Source organism: Danio rerio, chromosome 16, assembly GCF_052040795.2.
Source record: "Danio rerio strain M-AB ecotype USA chromosome 16, GRCz13ab, whole genome shotgun sequence".
In the NCBI taxonomy this organism is placed as follows: Eukaryota; Metazoa; Chordata; class Actinopteri; order Cypriniformes; family Danionidae; genus Danio; species Danio rerio.
In genome coordinates, this window is record NC_141036.1 from 7,327,501 (window position 1) to 7,348,439 (window position 20,939).

The window sequence follows — 20,939 nt, forward strand, 5'->3', positions numbered from 1 at the left end:
ACCACCAAAATAAGTGTTGAATCACCTTCAGTGTGTGGAAGAATAATATGTTGACTTGTGATTCTTTATTTGTCTTAGAAATAGGTTGTCCAGTCCTGTATCTCAAGGGTTCTAACCCTAAATACACTCAGCTTGACATGGTCTTGATCGAAACCACTAGGTGTTCTGGAGGAAGTTAGAGATAATCTATGTAGGACTTTGTCACTGCGAAAACAGTTTGGACATGTTTTTCCATATTTCCAAATTCCAGCAGCAGTGAATCTTGGATTTAATGAACAGCTCTTGGGAAGTGAGATTCTTGTTAGAGATCGGATGTTTCTCCTGTATCTTATCTCATTTTCGTCTGCTTTTCTGGGTCGCGGGGGCAGCAGTCTTAGGAGAGAACCTCAGACTCCCCTCTCCCCAGACACTTCCTCCAGCTCCTCCAGGGGAAATCCCGAGGTGTTCTCAGGCCAGCCAAGTGACATAGTCCCTCCAGCGTGTCCTGGGTCTTCCCCGAGGCCTCCTCCCGATGGGACATGCCTGGAACACCTCCCTAGGTAGGCGTCTTGGAGGCATCCGAAACACATGCCAAAGCCACCTCAGCTGACTTTTCTCGATGTGGAGGAGCAGCGGCTTTACTTTGAGCTCCTTCTGGGTGGCAGAGCTCCTCACCTTTCTGTAGCGGTGCGCCCTGCCACCCTGCAAAGGAAACTTATTTCGGCTGCTTGTATCCGAGATCTTGTCCTTTTGGTTATGACCCAAATCTCATGACCATAGGTGAGAGTAGGAACGTACATTGACTGGTAAATTGAGAGCCTTTGCCTTTTGACTCAGCTTGGTATACCAAGGTTTGGAAAAGTCAAGGTTTTAAAACGGCCAAAATGTTCTGCTTTTTTGGTATACCTTGAAAACGGGTATCGTCTTATGCCTTATACTATATAAAATTTAAACATTGTAGCTACATTATTCTGATGCATCTGAATCTATTAGACTTGTTATTTATTTCTTATAATATTTACTGGAGGAAATAGTTATACCTACACTGTAAAAAGATCCGGATTTTAAGGTTTATTTCCGGCTGCAGGGTGCTGGAAAAAATGAATAGTAATGGACATTAAATTACAGAAATTTACTTTAATTTAAATTACTGGTAAATTTCTGTAATTCAATCTTTTTTTGTAATTTTTGTAAGTTAACGTGCGTTATTTTACAGTTTATTTCCGTAAAATAACTGTAAAAACCGTAGGATTTTTTTTTTACACTTTACTGTGTGTTGTATACATGATAATGCAATTTTATGTTTGTTTTCAATAATATTCAGCAAAAAAGGTGGAATAAATGAAAGCTGTTGGAATATCAGTTATTGTAAAGTATGTTTAAGGTGTCATTTATAAGTTCTGTGTTAAAGCTTATAACACTGCAACACTAATTAAATTATTTCAAACAACAAACTTATTAATTATAATGAAAGTTCTCAATTAGTAATTTCTACGTTAGATCCACTATTGGACAGCAAAAGTAACAGCAAAAATCAGTCCAAGGCACTTGAAAAATGTGAATTTTTCTTTTAAAAAGCCTTTATTCACATGGCTAATCCTTAAAAAACCTACGTTTTTATGGCAAGGAACTGCGTTTATTAGGGTTTTTCGAGTGCCTTGGACTGAAGGGCACTGTTGGACTGTTGTTGTTTTGATGAATCCCTTACCCAAAGAGCACCGACAAAATATTTGAGCTACCCCATGAGTGCTTTTTTTTTTGATATCATAAAGTACCTTAAAAAAAGATTTTCTCCTTTCTAAGAAAAGAAAAACGTACATTTTTTTATAGATCTATCATCACGCGTGCAGTACAGGGTTAAAATGCTTTTAAATTGTGTACAAAGTACACAAAAGTCTTTTTTTGGAATGGTCCCAGGGAAAATCCATCAAATGCCTACAATATATTCCTAAGTAAGTGAATAAAATATAGGTTTGAAATTGGCCACAAAATGGTGGAGTTTGTCACTGGCAGTCTGTCATGTTGTGGTCAAATTGGTGCGATCCAAAGACAGGTCCTTGGGGTACTGCATTTGCCTATGGTTTCACACTGCAAGCCTAAGTTGTGGTGAAATGTGAAGAGCTCCAAAACAGATCCCTGGAGTACTTACAAGTCACGAAAGCAAGCAGATTTTAATTCAAGAGACTATACAGTAATTATTGGAGGCAATTCTTTAAAAAGATGACATTCTACACTGCAAGCCTATGTTGTGGTGAAATGTGTAGAGCCCCACAACAGATCCCTGGAGTACTCAGAACTCATGAAAGCAGATTATAATAATTATTAAAGGCATTTTTTTCTTTTTAAAAGATGACATTTCGTACTGCAAGTCTGTGTTGTGGTAAAACTGGAAGGATTCCAGGGCAGAACCCTGGAGTACGCAAGGACTCATGAATGCAGATTATAATTCAGCAGACTGTGGTGTCTTGTGATAGGATAATGGGTGTTCACATATGTCTGACATCGTTTCTCTCAAAAATACAAAAACATGTTTATAAATACAGCTCAGTGGTTATCACTGTTAGCAGAAGGTCGTTGGTTTAAGTCCCGGCTGGGTCAGTTGGCATTTCAGTGTGGAGTTTGCATGTGCTCCCCATGTTGGCATGGGTTTCCTCCAGGTGCTCCGCTTTTCCCCACAGTCCAAACACATGCGCTACAGGTGAATTGAATAAACTAAATTGGCCGTATTGTATGTGTGTGAATAAGTGTGTATGGATGTTTCCCAGTACTGGGTTGCAGCTGGAAAGGCATCCTCTGTGTAAAACATATGCAGGATAAGTTGGCGGTTCATTCCGCTCAGGTGACCCCAGATTAATAAAGAGACTAAGCCAAAGGAAAATGAATGAATGAAATACAGCACAGGACGCATTTCCCATGAACACTTGTGGCTGTAAAGCTGTTAAAATCTGTTTTAAATGTTGCAAAGCTTCCAGAAAGCAATGTAATGTCACGCCTCTGATGTGTATTTTCACAGAGCCTGATTTTTTCTGGGCACAGTCAGCTATCGCAAGCTCTTGGTCAGGACTTCCAGTTTACAGCATGTTTATGTGTTATTGACATTACTGAGCTACCTACACAGCTCCTAAATAGAGGTTGTGAATTGTTTCCTGTGAAGTCCATAATGCCCGTAAGTAATGGCACCATTACTTTGTGGTGACACTGTGGACAGGAGTGTTTAGGAAGGGCCATAAACAACATCACTTCATCTGTTCCCCACTCATTGAAGTGTGTTGTGTGTGTTTTGAGAGGTTTGGTTCACACAGTAAACACTTTTTTGGTGCACTGAATTTGAATTGACTGAGCACCATCATTGGTTTATTTTGACACTTTACAGATAATTTGTGGACTAAAAAAAGAACAAAAGCATTTAAAAATAGAAATGCAGCAGATTTCACATGCACAGTTGAAGTCAGAATTATTAACCTTCTTGAATTATTTGCTTTCCTCTATATTTTTATCCAAGGCTTAATTTGTGCTGGACTACGCCCGATTCGGTACCTCTGAAATCTGATCCGGCACCTCATTTTACCGATCCCCCTCCTTAACCCCCCACCCGCACCCCCCCCCCCCCCCAACCACCCCCCCCCCCCTCCGCTGTTCACGTTTACTTTCTTGTGTGACTCCCCAACCCTCTTCACTTTCATCCGCAACAACCAACCTCTCCTGGCTCTTACCTTACGTTCGCAACACCCCGATCTGTTTCAGGACCTCGCAATTCACAAATTAAGCACTCTTTTTACCCCAATTTCTGTTTAACAGAGAGAAGATTTTTTTTCAACACATTTCTAAACATAATAGTTTTAATAACTCATCTCTAATAACTAATTTATTTTATTTTTGCCTTGATGACAGTAGATAATATTTTACTAGATATTTTTCAAGACATTAGTTTTCAGCATAATTGACTCTCTCTACTGAACGGTTGACCATGTTTTTACTGTTTTCAAAAATGACTGTTAAAGATATGTCTTACACTTCATATTTTCAGATTTTCCGTAATATATGTATTAAGCCTGGTACTTTTACCATAAACTGACAGATTTGGTAGAGGCTGATATTTTAGAAATTATAGGATGTGTTGAAACAACATGCATTGAGTGTGTTTACTAGCGACATTAGGGGCTAAGAAATGCAATCCAAACATTTTTTTCTTGGTGGGGTAATAAAAGGGTTAAAGTGACATTTAAAGGTAATTAGGCAAATCATTGTATAATGATGGTTTGTTCTGTAGACGATCAAAAACATTTTATCCTAGCTGAAATAAACAAGGTCTTTGCACACTTATATACGACATTTCCGCATGCATTTTTTTCCTATTCATATGCGGAAAATTTGTCACGTAAACAAACCTTGCACACTGAGCCTCATGCATATTAATGAATCCATTATGAAAAAACAAAACAAAGAAAAAAAAAGTAGAAAAAAAGAGGAACAGGCTACATATTGTGTTCATTTAGGCCCAATCCCATTTCTGTTTTTGTACCCCTACCCCTTCCCCTTCCCCTTAAAACAGAGTGTAAATGGGAAGGGCTTTAAAATTTACCCTTAAGAAATGGGACAGCACCTGCACACGCCATTATATGTCATTGCAATCACTTGCTTCAAATGAAATCAACGATCGCGTTGTGTTATTTTTGGTTATTTATCTTCAGGAAATCACTGAAGGCATATATCATGTTATCATAACAAAATATTATGGCAATTATAATGTTATATTAAAGCTTGTAACTGTACTGTGAAACATTAATCTATGTAAACACATAATAACAACATTAACGTTATACCAGACACTGTAAAAAGCTCATTCCCAGCCACTAGACTTTTCTGACATGGATTCGAGTGTCATCTTGTTAAAGTATGTTGTGGAACTGCTTTACAGGAGTTATTGTTATGGATTATGGATAGAAATAAAAATCGATTTCTGTTTCTTTATATTTTAGTGTTTTTTTTTTTTATAAAGCATGACGGTAAAACAAGAACACGGTTAAGAATGTAGTAAAACATGTGCTTGTTTGTCGAAAAAATTGTAATAATGACAATTAGTCTAATTTGTGCATCTCCTGATTTCCGTGTGCAGCCATGCTGCTGTTGTAGATGGTGTTTTCTGGGACATTTTCTTACCCCTTGAATTCGAATGTGGTCCTAAAAAAAATCTCTGTTTCAAAGGGTATCTAGCCCTTCCCCTTAGCCCAAAGCCTTTAAGCTACACCCCAACCCCCTTCACATGAACGTGCAAAACTAGGGGTAGGGGTAAGGGAAAGGGCTAAGGAGTAGAACTTTGATGTGTCGAAGCAATGGACCGAAAGCAGACCATGCTTTCTGTTATAATGTCTATGGGCAGTGCGTCACATGTATGGACACACACTCACTGAACACAATCCAACATGTAGGGGTTCTCAACTGTCCACCACATTATGTCTCTATTTTATGTACTGTTTGTGTCATAAAGTTATCTGTGGCTCAAGAGACAGCATTCTGTATTTAACTTTTCGCTTGTACGGTAGTTCTGAGCTGTCAAAACCCCTCTCAAAGTGCTTTTTCGAATGCGAAAAGTGGAAAAAATTGTATCCGGTTTGAAATTTTTTTTTATGACAGATGACAAGTTACATTGATTGTAACCTTAATAATAATACAAATGACACAACGTGAAGTCCAACTTATTTTTTTACATGCAAAAATAATATTTGAAAATTTCGGATTCAGTGTGCAATACCTTTAGACTTAATGCAAAAGAAGAACATATTATAGGAAATATCCTGACAAATGCTTACTCTGTTAAAAGTCATTTGGGAAATATTTAAAAAGGAAAAACAAATTCACAGGAGAGCTAATAATTCTGACTTCAACTGTACATGCAATCTCTTGATGTAAAGGTACCACCCGTAGAGCCATGAAGAAATAGGTGGAAACTGAGCAATTTTCCCAGGCAGACGGAACAGAAGAGACAGAGAACGATGTGTTTATCAGGTCTGAGCCGGCTGATAAGGCATCTTAGTTGTCTCTATGGGTTGCCAGATACTATCATACCCTTAGTCTTACCCGTCTCTCTTCAATGGATCTGTTTATAAACAACTATTGTCTTTGGCAACATCTCTCTATCCATCTCTGTGCCATGACTAAAAACTACAATGGTAACTGTCTAGGATCGCTTGCTGGTACAGATGTGTATCTCTCCATGTTATCAACCTCCCAGCTTTCCTTCAACACAGGATCTTGTCCTACACACAAACATTTTCGACCAGCAATGCTACAAACTCAAATTACAAAAAGCTGGGACAGTATGAAAATGCAAATAAAAACAGAAAGTAGTGATTTCTAAATTTACTTAGGCCCCGTTTACACTAATGCGTTTTAGTTTGAAAACGCATAAGTTTTGCTGCGGTTACGCCATCCGTCCACACTACGCCGGAGTTCTCGAGCGCCGAAAACGGAGCGTTTCGAAAATGCTGGAGAGGCCGTTTTCATTCTGAAACGCTGCTGCTCCGTCTCAGTGTGGATGGGGAAAGACGGAGACATCTGAAAACGGAGGCGGGGCTGCAAACGTTCGCCTATCTGATTGGGGCTTTTCCTCAATATTAAGTAGCCCACACACAGTTCAGTCTCGCATCCTCTTCTTGTAAGTTAAGACTTCGCAAGTTTGATCAAGGCTGCAGTCTCCCCCTTCTCAGTTTGATATGGAAAACATACCGAGGACACGCGTAAATCTTCAAAGGGAACAGTGTACTTTATAACTTCATTCACATCACCTTGGCTACGTTGTTTCACTTTCTCAACAATAAAATGTAAACATGATTTAAGGAACTGCCTATTTTCATTTTAATATTAGAAAACTTAACAGACAGCAGAAATGTTGAGGCGTCGTGCTGCATATATGAGCGTCATCTTCACTGTGTGGATATTTATAACAAAACGGAGCCGATAACAACTGCCTCCTTTCAATTTCAGTGAAAATACGAAACGCACCCTCTCTTTTGCTGAATATCAGTCTTAATAATCGACAATTATAAAAGTATAACATACAATAAGTTTATACATTGTAGGAAATAAAGGCAAGCGATCAGTTAATGTACCTGGATTAATCATTAACTTATCTTTGCACTTAACCAAAACATGTTACCCGTGAACAAGTAACTTAATAGATTCCAATGACCAAAGTCAGGGAATTGGCCTATGTCGTTAGATAAAGACAACAACATGAATGAAATATCACGTTTAGCAAATATAGTGAGATTAGATCCAGCGGGAGATGCGTGATGAGCAGTCCGACAAGCAGAGCTCTCATCTGGGTAGAAATGCTGGAGCGCTGGCCCGAGAGTGTGTGTGTGTGGTCACGTGATGTGCGTTTTCAGCGTTTTGGTGTGGACGGAGAGCTGTTCAGAAACGCTGGGTAAAACGCGAGTCTGGACTCGGATCGTTTTCATTCTACAACGCCGTTTTAAAACTAAAACGCACTATTGTAAACGGGGCCTTAGACTTGTATTTCATTACATCCAACCGCGCTAACTGAGCAAACGAGACAGGTTCCGAAGCAATAGTGTAGGTGTGAAAGCATCCAGTTTGCGTTGATTGAACGGTAAGAATAATTAATAAATCCATATGAAACAATCCCTTAAAAGTCACGTCTTGCTTTCAGTTTCTGGCTTAGGCGCGTTTTGCCCTCACACACAAGCGTACCACGCCAATGCCCAAGTGAGAGCCCGATTTAGAGCCCTCACACTTCTCAAACGATCCAGGAAACGGGCCTGGGCACGGTTCGAATAGCATAGTGTGAGTAGGCCCAAAGTTTAATATTGTACCACAAAATCAATCTGCTGCAAATAACACTATTGCTGTGATGTTAATATGTTAGCATAATAACCCCAGGGGTCACACATAAAATATAATAATTGATAAAATATGATAATTCTAATAAAATACATGAGATTTTTGAAAATCACCAAGCAACCCCTCCCTCATTAGCCCCTTTCACACATACAGACCTTTCCAAAAAATTACTGCCAATTTTCCGGAATGGTGTGTATGTGTGAACAGGCCCTTTTTGAAAATACCGGTAAATTTGTTCTGGCTATTTTCCGAAAAGAGAAGTTGTAACATTACCGGTAATTTGCCAGAATGCTGTGCTGAGTGAACGCAGAAGGAAGATTGCCGGAAAGAGCGCGTGCACGTCTAGAACATGCTGACGTGAAACACCTGCTTTAGCCAATCAGAACAGTCAGAAGCATTCACGTCTGCGCGGTTTATGAGAATAAAAGCCTTTGAATATTTTACCAGACATATTTAGCTGGTAGATGTTAGTCAGATAACGTTTATATGTTCGTCTTAATGCCAACTGTGTAAATAATTATCGATAGGATGCTTATGATAAGCCGTTGTTTGTTTACCTTTAAGCTTTGCGTGTACCCGTGAAAGCAAACACACATTTTATGTACATCTCGACATGTGAAAGTGTTTCTCTATGTTTTCATCGGAGTTGTTCACAATACTGATCCCTCCACAGTTTGTAATGTAATTAAATGGTTACAAATACAAGGCCAGCCGTTTAGAGGTCATTTCTGGTTGATGATGTCAGAATTTACCGGTATTTTAAAATGGATGTGTGAATGCTCTTTTATGGAAATATTCCGTAACGTCCTCGCCTGTGTGAACAGCGCTTTTTTGAATTTACCGGTAAAGTAGTTCCGGAAATTTTCCAGATATTTACCGGTATCACTGTGTGAAAGGGGCTAATGTCTCGCGACCCCTACTTTGAGAACCACTGCTTTACACACTGAAATTCATTCAAATTTCTTGAATCATTTAATTATTTTCTGCACTGTTGAAGGTGAAATATCCAAATGTCTTCCTATCTTTCTTTGATGAACATTGTTTAAACATTTCAATCATTTTCTCACATAACTGGCGATCTTCTGCCCATATTTGCTCCTAAAGGTCTAGACCTTTCTTGGATGCTGCTTTTGTACCAAATCATAATTAGAATCTCCCTGTTTCACATCACATCATTATTTAGCCAATTTATCTGATTACTAGACCTAAACTACCTAAAGTACTTAGACCTAAAGTTGGCGGTTAATTCCGCTGTGGCAAACCCAGATCAATAAAGGGACTAAGCGGGAAAAAAAGAATGAATAAATAATACTGCTAATAATAGTAACATACCAAAGCAAATTGTCATGAATAAACTAAAAAAAGACCTTATTGCGCCGGGTATATGATAGGGCCCTTAATGTTAAAATACATTTTGTTTACCTACTGAGCTTTCCATTCATCAATTAATAATATAGGACTCCTGAAAAATGTTTTAGTTTCCATTAAAAAGACAGGACAAAAATTTCAGCAAATCTTCTTCTTAAGCACTAAATCAACAACATTGTCAATGTTTTGAATAGAAGTGTGTATTTGCATACACACACACAGCAGACGGAAAGTATTATACTTCCAGAAGACTTTTCATGGCAGGAGTTTGAAATCTAAAAACAAGTCCCATTTGGTAAATCTATATCAGATGTTGGTTTGTGTAATTTGCATAAAGATCCTGAAGCATGTTTTACTATCATAAATAATATTTCGTGACAATAGCCATATAGCCCCACTATTTGTCATTAATTAAATGTCACCGTGCAAAAAAAGTTCAATGGTTCCAAAAAGTAGACATTCAGATATATTATTTGAAGAGGCCATATGGTTCTTTGTAGTGTTTTCCTTTTGCTTTAGTGTGTAATGTATCTGTTTGTGCATGGAAAAGATCTGCCAAGTTACAAAGCTCGCAGTATTCCTCAGATTTGATTTATTTTATCCAACAAAGAACACTGACCCAAACCTGCCTGAAACACATTGATATATGTCCAGACTTTAGTTCTGCAAATGTTTATCTGTGAATAAAAGCTGTAAAGATGTTGTTGAGAGAGTTACGACTGAAACATTTATACATTTTCAGGTCAATCTGGTCATTTGCTCAAGTTAGTTCAGATCAATCTACTCAATCAGAATAAAATTGGAGACGTCCCAAGGCAGATCCTTGAGGTATTCCACACACACACACACACACACACACACACACACACACACACACACACACACACACACACACACACACACACACACACACACACACACACACACACACACACATATATATATATATATATATATATATATATTTATATATATATATATATATATTTTTTTTTTTTCTTAAGCTTTCTGCAGATTTTTAACAACAATGTCAAACTATAATTAGAAAATAAAATTTTTGAAAATAGCATTTTATTTTGTTGAATCTAAGAGGTCCTAAGGCAGAACCTTGGGGTTTTCCACACACATATATACTAAATATTGTAAAGGTTATCTACCTAATTAGCTGTGTTGTCAGAAACTCGTTCGATCAGAAATAACTATGCGTGCCTGGGCTACTTTACCAAATGGCTTAGTTCTAAAAAGTGGCTCATTCAGGAATTAAGGTGCAGACCATGTAATACGCGCATAAATATAGTGCAAACGTGTTGATTTGTATGTTTAAAGCTTTCATGCAGATTTTTAACAACAATGTCAAACTATAGGTCGAAAATTAATGAGTTTTAGAAAATAGCATCTTATTTTGTTGACTTGAAGAGGTCCTAAGGCAGATCCTTGGGGTATTTCACACACATGTATACTAAATATTGTAAATATTCATTTATTCATTCATTCATTTTCTTTTCAACTTAGTCCCATTATTAATCCATGGTTGCCACAGTGGAATTAACCGCCAACTAGTCCAGCACATGTTTTACGCAGCGGATGCCCTTCCCATCTCTGGGAAACATCCACTCATTCACACACATACACTACAGACAATTTAGCCTACTCAATTCCCCTGTACCGCATGTCTTTGGACTGTGGTGGAAACTGGAGCACCCAGAGGAAACCCACGCGAATGCAGGGAGAATGTGCAAACTCTACACTGGCCAATTGGTTAAACTAAATTAGTGTCTGAACGGGAGAGTGTTTGGGTGTTTCTTAGAACTGAGGGTTGTATTTTCAGAGATAAGTTGTGGCTGGAAGGTCGTCCGCAGTGTAAAGCAATTGCCAGAGTAATTGGCTGTTCATTTCGCTGTGCACGACCCATGATAAAGCAGAGAATAGGCCGTAAAATGAAGGGAATAAGCACAAGGAAAAGTGAGGCAGTGTAGATTAGCCTTTGATAATTATTCATTCATTTATTCATTTTTCTTCAGCTAAGTCCACTATTTATCAGGGGTCGCCTCAGCGGAATGAACCACCAACTATTCCAGCATATGTTTTATGCAGCAGATGCCCTTCCAGCTACAACCAAGTACTGGGAAACACCTATACACTCATTCACACACACTCATACACTACGGTCAATTTAGTTCCTCCAATTCAGCTATAGCGCATGTGTTTGGACTGTGGGGGAAACCGGAGCACCCGGAGGAAACCCACGCCTACATGAGGAGAACATGCAAACTCCATACTGGCCCAGCCGGGACTCGAACTAGTGACCTTCTTGCTGTGAGGCGACAGTACTAACCACTAAGCCACCATGCCGCCACACTGATAATTGGATTAAATAATTAGAGTTTTGACACAAGTGAAGCTTTTATGACAAAATTTTGCAAGACCAACTTAAATGTCATGCTTCGGTCAGGGGGTCATACAGACTCCCACTTGTACCCTCTGAGAAGTCCTTGATTCCCCTGCCTCTCTACCAGGCAAATGGGCTTCATGGGCTCCAGACTGTGATGTTGATGCTTTTTCAAGCTTTCCATGTTATTTTGAACTCTCTCCTGCTGAAAGTCTGATGAAGTGCTGTGAAATGTTGTATAACAGCAGCCCTCTTTCTCCTGAAGGTGTGAACAGGGCCACTGATTACACACGTCCCACGAAAAGCTATTTAAAAAATTGAATAAATAAATAAAAAATCTGTTTATTCTGACAGATATTTCGGTCTCTCCGCATTTGGCTTTGTCCCTCAGGGGATAAAGTATTTTCCTGCCCGTCTTTGGCATTGGCCGGGGTTTGTTTTGGGCTTGAAATGTTATATTTCAAAATGGTTTTGGGTATTTTTAGAGTATGTAATTTTTGCAGAATGTGCCCATGGGTAAGTGGTGACCACACTGATGGGTCGAACCGTCTGCCAGCTGTTTCATGTCTGTTCTTTTCCAACCAACAGCAAATTTTAGCTCTTCAAGATAGTGGTTTCTAATCTAACTCATCTTAAGTGATACTTAACATTGTACATAACGAAAACCCACTTCCGTTTTCTACATTTTTAAAATTGTATTTATTTGTATAAAGCACTTTAACAAAAGTAAATACAGTTGAGGGCAAAGTTATTAGCCCTCTTGTACAATATTTATTCTTTTTTAAATATATCTCATGGGATATTTATTGGAAGGGCATTTTCACAGGTTCTTCTTTAATATTTTGTTCTTCGGAAAGTCTTATGTGTTTTATTTAGGCTAGAATAAAAGGAGTTTAAATGTTTGTTTATTTTTGTTTTGTTATTTAAATAGTATTATTAGCCCCGTTGGGCGAAGCAGTGGCGCAGTAGGTAATCCTGTCGCTTCACAGCAAGAAGGTCGCTGGGTCACTGGTTCGAGCCTCGGCTCATTTGGCGTCTCTGTGTGGAGTTTGCATGTTCTCCCTGCGTTTGCGTGGGTTTCCTCCGGGTGCTCTGGTTTCCCCCACAGTCCAAAGACATGTGGTACAGGTTAATTGGGTAAACTAATTTGTTCGTAGTGTATAAGTGTGTGTGTGAATGTGTGTGTGGATGTTTCACAGAGATGGGTTGCAGCTGGAAGGGCATCCGGTGTGTAAAAACTTGCTGGATAAGTTGCTGGTTCATTCCGCTGGGGCGACCCTGGATTAATAAAGGCACTAAGCCAAGAAGAAAATAAATGAATGAATGAATATTAGCCACGTTAAGCACACTCAGAAAACTCAGTTTAATCTACCTGTTTAAAATGAGCTGAAACAGCACAATTATTGTAATTTATTTGGCTAATTTATTTGTTTTATTATCAGTTCACTTAAATTTGTAAACCATTGAGTTAACTTAAGCGTTTTGTGTTGGGCCATCATAAAAAAAATTTTGTTGGTCCTACTACCTGCTTTGGGGATTTGTAGTTCCCAGCATGCTTTGCATGGGATTGAATTAAGAGAGATAAATGTTGACAGTCAAAGTAATCTTAGATGTTTAAAGTTAATAGAAAGACATGTTAGAGTTTAATCTTCGCTTTAGTTTAAAGATTTATACGACTTTCATGTAATGCTTTGAGTTTTGAGATTGCCACCTTGCAGAAGCACCCATGCTTTGGGTGTTGGAAGCTTAACTAGCAGATCTGCTCTTTGTTGCTTTGCTCAGTGAGCAATACCTGTATTAAAATGAGTTCTGAGATCAACTAACTGTATGTGTAACTCATGAAATATGCTCAAAATGGCTCTTTTAGTGTATTTAGGATAACTTCAAATAAAACTTCAAAATGCATGACACATAATAGACATACATGATATTATCAGACCTTTGAGTTTGATTGAGGTTAAATAAAAATACAAATTTATTTCAACTTTATATATATATATATATATATATATATATATATATATATATATATATATATATATATATAATCATATTGGACTAACTCAGTTGCATTTTATTGTGTAAATAGTTGTTGTTTTTTTAGTTGGTGCTAAACAAATTTTTTGGATAGAAATCCTTCCCTCAATAAAATTGAGCTCATCCAAGGAGACACCCGTCTCTGCAGTATGATAAAATAGGTCTATAGAAACATAGCTACTGACACACTTCAATCTTTTCTTAAGGTTTTCTTTGCTTATTCCAGACTTTCTCTCCATCATGCAGTAGTCTCTCTCTCTCTCTCTCTCTCTCTCTCTCTCTCTCTCTCTCTCTCTCTCTCTCTCTCTTTCTCTCTCTCTCTCTCTCTCTCTCTCTCTCTCTCAATTCAATTCAATTCAATTCAATAATTGCTTTATTGGCATAACAAATGTTACAAATGTATTACCAAATCAGTTATAAAATTTACATTAAAAGTAACATACATATATATATATATATATATATAAAACATACACACATTAAATAGTTGTAGTAAAATAAAAAAATATATTTATATATAATAATTAAATAAAATATCAACAATATATCATATTATTCAATATATCACATTAATATTCAATATAGTATATTATTATTCAACATATTCATACAAATCAATACAAAAGTAGATCAGAATAGACTGTACATTTAACAATCAACATTTTAGGATAAAACAGTAATAAAAACAATAATAATCAGTATATTTACAATGATTCATTTATAATCATCTAGGTGTGTGTGTATGTGTTTGTGTGTGTGTGTGTGTGTGTGTGTGTTTGCGTGCATGTGTGTGTGTTTGCGTGTTTTTGTGACTTATCTGGAAACAAATCTGTATAATGACATGGGTATGACACAGGTGTTACAAAAAGGAGGTGAAATATGAGGACATTGGTGACGTCCTCATTTCTCAAAATCCTTATGAATCCTACAGAATGAGTTTAATCAGAGAGTAAAGCTGCACACAGTCTCCTGTGATGGTTGGGTTTAGGGGTGGGGTGGGGTGAGGGCAATACAATATACGGTATGGACAGTATAAAATAAATGGAAACCTATGTAATGTCCCCACTTTTCACAAAAACAAACGTGTGTGTTTGTGTGTGTGTGTGTGTGTTTTTGCAGGCGCATCACTGATGTTTTTATTGGTCTGCTCTCTCTTTTTGGAACAGGCATTAATGTATTGGGCCGCTAGAAGGACAAAGTCATTTTTTTCCCCTAGTAAATATTGAAGCTCTGTTTTATTGTCTAACTCAGTGAATTGTGGGTAAATGTTCTGTAGTTTGGTGTAGAATGTTTCTCTGATGTGCTGATAGTTTGTGCAGCGGGTGAGAAAGTGTTCCTCCATCTCTCACTCTCTTTTCTTTCTCCAGTGTTAAATGTGCTTTTGTTTTTGCTCAGCTGGCATCAATCAACTCTTGTACTTTTACTCACAAAAGCTCCTTCACTGAAAGTCTTATTTAGATTGGCTGTTCAGACCTTTTTATCAATACACACTGATCTTTAAAAGCAGATGTCTCTGGCAAACACTGCTTCCTTGTGTTTTCTGTGGTCTGTGGTGTGAGCTTTCAGGCAAAACGTGATTGACTGTACAGGTGAGTTCTGGGCTCAATGTGCGTAAATCCGTCAATAAGATGTGTCGGGCTGAACTCAAGATTTATTTATTTTTAATGAGTGTCTGTAAGTAGCACTATTGTTAAACTGTTTCGCCATCTTCTGATATCGTGGAGCGCTGTGTGTTTTCAAACCTTTTTATTTTTAGCCATTTGCCTTACTTGGTTTATAATGAGCAATTTAGCTCTTTTAGTAGCCCTTATTTCCTTATTTTCATTGAACCTTGCAATAAAATGACTTTAAACATCACACTAATGGCTCAGTCTACCCCACACCAAGACCAAAATGTGACTATATACAGTATATATATCATATACACTCACCGGCCACTTTATTAGGTACACCTATCCGACTGCTCGTAATGCAATTTTCTAATCAGCCAATCACATGGCAGCAACTCAGTGCATTTAGGCATGTTGACATGATCAAGACGATCTGCTGCAGTTCAAACCGAGCATCAGAATGGGGAAGAAAGATGATTTAAGGGACTTTGAACATGGGATATACATAATAAAGTGGCCTGTGAGTGTATATCAATGTGTATTAATTGGACGATGCAAACAGGTGTAAATGGGGACTGAAACTTTTTGAGCTTGTCCTCTTTTGACAAATATAGAAATTAATAACTTTGCTACCAGGATAATTAGTCAATTTTAATACTTGTAAGAATATAGTCATGTTGCTATAATATATAAAATATGTCATCTGGTTGTTCACTTCACTCTTGGACATCCCTGTATTTGTCTCTTTCAGGTTCTAGCATTAGCAGACGCAGCAGAGGACAACCGTGAGCGTTTGATCCAGGCGTTTGCACGTTTACGGAGCGCGACTCACCTCCTCATCCTGCTGCTGTCTCTGTGGCAGGGGCTGAACTCCGAGCAGACCACCATCCTGGAGGCCACCCTCCTGCCACTGCTGCAGGACACACCGCAGCTTGTGAGAGAACACACACATATGTACACAAACCTGACATTAGACACTAGTGTCTGGATGTCGTGGAGAATCTGTTTTAAGAGTGTACAGTGCATGTGGAAAGTATTCATAGCACTTCCCTTTTTCCACATTTTTTTATGTTACAGCTTTATTCCAAAATGGATTAAATGAATTTATTTCCTCAAAATTCTACACACAACACCCCATAATGACGTTTTTTTTTTTTTTTCAAATTTATTAAAAATAAAAAACCTGTTAAATCACATGTACATAAATTTTCACAGCCTTTGCCGTGAAGCTCTAAATTGAGGTCAGGTACATTCTGTTGAGTCAGAGAGGTGATCAATAACCCGATGGTCACTCTGTCTGAACTCCAGCGTTCTTCTGTGGAGAGAGGAGAGCCTTACAGAAGGACAACCATCTGTGCAGCAATCCACCAATCAGGCCTGTATGGTAAAGTGTCCAGACGGAAGCCACTCCCCGCCTGGAATTTGCCAAAGGACATCTGAATGACTCTCAGACCATAAGAAACATGGTCTCTCTGGTCTGATGAGACTAAAATTGAACTCTTTGGAGTGAATGCCAGGCGTTACGATTGGAAAAAAAAAACAGACACCGCTTATCATCAGGTTAATACCACCAAGTTTTTCAGCAGCAGGAGCTGGAGGACTGGTCAGGATAGAGGGAAAGATGAATGCAGCAATGTACAGAGACATCCTGAATGAAAACCTGCTTCAGAGTGCTCTTAACCTCAGCCTGAGGCGACAGTTCATCTTCCAGCAGGACAATGACTTAAAGCCCACCACCGAAATATAAATGGAGTGGCTTCACAACAACTGGGTGAATATCCTTGAGTGGCCCAGCCAGAGCCCAGAACTAAATCCTATTGAACATCTCTGGAGAGATCTGAAAATGGCTGTACACCGTCGCTTCTCATCCAACCTGATAGAGCTTGAGAGGTACTGCAAAGAGGAATGGGCAAACATTCCCAAAGACAGGTGTGCCAAGCTTGTGGCATCATATTCAAAATGAATTGAGGCTGCAATTGCTGCCAAAGGTGCATCAACAAAGTATTGAGCAAAGGCTGTGAATACTGATGCACATGTGATTTTTCAGGCTTTTTATTTTTAATAAATTTGCAACAATTTCCAAAAACTTTTTTCACATTGTCATTATGGGGTATTGTGTGTAGAATTTTGAGTAAATAAATGACTTTAATCTATTTTGGAATAAGACTGTAACATAAAAAATGTGGAAAAAGTGATGTGCTATCAATACTTTCCGGATGCACTGTATATAGTCTGGGGTCTACCCCAGATTCTTGGACCAAATGCAAAATGTGTTTTGGGCCCCCTTTCTCAGTATCCATGATGCATGCTGTTTATTTCTTCTTTAATTATATAATGAATTGTATTTGCTCAGTAATTGTTGAAAAACCAGTGATGTAAAATCAGCCTAAAATTATTTTTTCAAGTATTTTGCTTTTGATTACTGATTCACAAGTGTTTTCCGTTTATTTATGGTTGTGAATTGCATTAAGGGATGTTGATCTCTGCTCTGTTGACTTTTAATGTTGCAAATTCAACTCTACAGTTTAACTAGGTGACTTTTAGTGAGATTTTTGTAGTTTGAAATAATATAACGTATAAGAAATAATATATTAAGAAATAATTCAGTATATTACAAGGTTTTTGTACCGATATATATAACCCAACCCGGACAATATATCACTTTAAATGACTAAAAAATGTTAACGAAAGTCACTTTTTCGAACTTTTCCAGGTTAAAAAAAGAACAAGCACCCATAATGCAATTCAAAAAGGTAAATTAAAGGGAAAATTAAAACATGAATCACAAAATACGGAAAACAGCTCATTTACGGATATCTTTTACAGCATATTAAAACAATGAACCAAAAACTAACAATATTAAATAAAAAAAAAATTGGTTTAATGTTATTGATTCACAGAATAATATTTGTCAAAATTGTTCCATACTACTATACTTAATGTTTAATACTATAAATAGATCCTCAGGTATCCCTTCAGAGATAAAAAAAAAAAAACCCAGATAACTTAATGATTTTTAATGTGTGACCTCTCTGTGAACTATATAAATAAATAAATAAATAAATAAATAAGTATTACGTTAGCTCAATTAAACTTTTTGAGCAAGATCTACACAATTCATCTGTCTCTGTATACACACAAACACACACACTACCTGACTACCTAGTCTTGTCGTCAATCCCAGTTGTAAAAGCAACAACTAATAACATCAAGTTGATCATTTGGAAAAGTGGCAGAAGGTCAATTTTTTTTTTTTTAGATGAATCATCTGTTGAACTGCTTCCCAATCATCACAAATACTGCAGGAGACCTATTGGAACCTGCATGGACTCAAGATTCATAGAAATAAGTCAAGTATGGTAAAGGAAAAATCATGGTTTGGGGTTACATTCAGCATGGGGGCGTGTGAGAGATCTCCAGAGTGGATGGCAACATCAACAGCCTGAGGTATCAAGACATTTGTGCTGCCCATTACATTACAAACCACAGGAGAGGGCAAATTCTCAACATCAAAGTTCCTGAAAGCATAAAAGGTCAAGGTGCTCCAGGAATGCCCAGCCCAGTCACCAGACATGAACATTGTTGAGCATGTCAGGGATGAAGATGAAGGAGGAGGCATTAAGGATGAATCCAGAGAATCTTGATGAACTCTGGGAGTCCTGCAAGAACACTTTCTTTGCTATTCCAGATGACTCTATTAATAAGTGATTTGAGTCATTGCAGAGATGTATGGATGCAGTCGTCCACAGAACCAACCCCTGATAACCACAGGTATATGCCGAGCTAGTGCAGTTCCCATGCTGATACACTTCCGGTGACCTGTTATTGTGAACTTTTTACCATTTTATACGGTTCCTTATACAGCATCGATGTTGTAATGTCATTAAAATACATTCAGTTAAATAAACTTTAGCATTTATTTAGTTGCTCAAGCGTAAAACGAGACAAAAAGCTGTTTACTTGCACGCGCCCGTCAGAATCGGCAGGCTAACGCAGAAGCTCCATTGAATATAATGGGGTAAAATAAATGCTCACATTATAAAGATATGGCGGGGGAAATGTAATTTAATGCAGTGCTTCTTGTACAATCTGAGACCCACTTTAAATCGGATATCACTCAGCTAGTGGAGATCGCTGTTTTTAAAAGAAAACAGACCTTAAATGCACTGGATTTTGTATTGGCATTCAATTCACCGGAAGCGCTTAACCCAGGTTACTGACAAATTAAAAGTCCTATTAGCATGCTTCGGCATATACCCCATTAGACCTCCTAAATTATTAGCCCCCCCTCTTTATTGTTTTCCCAATTTCTGTTTAATGGAGAGAAGATTTTTCTAAACATAATAGTTTTAATAACTCATTTCTAATGACTGATTTATCTTATCTTTGCTGTGATGACAGTAAGTAATATTTTACTAGATATTTTCAAGATACCAGTATTCAGCTTAAGGAGACATTTGACTTGGTTATTTAGGGTAATTACTTAGACAAATCATTGTATAACAATGGTTTGTTCTGTAGACAATCAAAAAATTGCTTAAGAGGGCTAATATTATTGGCCTTAAAATGTTGTTTTTTTAAATAAAAACTGCTGAAATAAAACAAATAAGACTGTCTCCAGAAGAAAAAATATTATCAGAATTACTGAAAAATTCCTTGCTCTAATTTGGGAAAAAAATTGAAAAGAAATTCACAGGAGGGCTAAATGACTTCAGCTGGCTGCACATGAGAAAATACTCTTTTATTTGGAGAAGGTTCAGCAGGACGCTATTTAGATATCTCTGTCAGTAATTGCTAGAGAGTGCGTTTGCCAAAATACACAGCAGTCACGAGCGTCTTTTATTACTCAGGCTGGTGTAATCCGCTAATTTCCTTCATTGGAGACTTTTATCTGATTTATCAATGTCTTCCTCTTTCTGTGCCTCTGCTTCTCCTTTATCTCCTGCAGTCAATAAAGGGCTCGTCCCTGTCATCAGAGTAACAAGGCTGATTACCTGCTATTAGATCTCATTAAGGGCTGTCTGTATGGAGACACTGTCGCCCCTACATTCCACCTGCCTGTCAACACCCCGTCCCATCTGAGAGCCTCTCCAGCCTGCCCGACGGCAAAAAAGAGTGGGCTGGAGATGCTGCAGGCCAGACTTAAAGACGTGCACACACACACAGAGACACACTGCAAAAAATGGGTTTCTTATGTAGAGTTTTTGTCTTGTTTCTAGTCCAAATATCTAAAAATTCTTAAATCAAGAAGCATTTTCTTGACAAGCTAAATATATTGTGTTGTTTTAAAAAATAATATTCCAAAATTATTTAGTTTTTCCTTAAAACAAGATGAATAATCTGCCAATGGGGTAAGTGAAATAATCTGGCTTTTCCTTTTGACATAAGATTATTTTGCTTACGCCATTGGCAGATTGTTTAGCTGATTTTAAGGAAAGACTCACTTTAATTTGGCACATTATTTCTTAAAACAAGACACAATTTTAAATGCTTCTTGATTTAATAATGTTTAGATATTTGGACTCCAAATTGAATTCCAGTTCAATTTTTTTTTACCTTTACCGCTTCCACTTGGCCCTTGAAACAGAGTGTGAAGGGGAAGGGCTTCAAATTTACCCCTAAGAAATGGGACAGCACTACAACACCAACACACGTCATCATATGTTGTCGCAAGCTCTTACTTCATATGAGAT

General features: G+C 37.7%; 1 protein-coding gene across 8 annotated transcripts in view; it reads left to right on the plus strand.

Moving 5' to 3' along the window:
• The window catches only part of bbs9 (Bardet-Biedl syndrome 9), a 186,790-nt gene that overhangs the window by 81,460 nt on the left and 84,391 nt on the right, over positions 1 to 20,939 (plus strand). For 6 of the 8 annotated variants that reach the window (XM_087286582.2, XM_087286577.2, XM_087286583.2 and 3 more), the window contains one exon: positions 15,998 to 16,180. In XM_087286582.2, coding sequence (XP_087142708.1) covers positions 15,998 to 16,180 — 183 coding nt within the window. Of the gene's footprint in view, positions 1 to 9,952; positions 10,123 to 15,997; positions 16,181 to 20,939 lie in introns of those variants that run through there. The other 2 variants (XM_087286584.2, XM_087286585.2) reach the window with 1 other exon arrangement.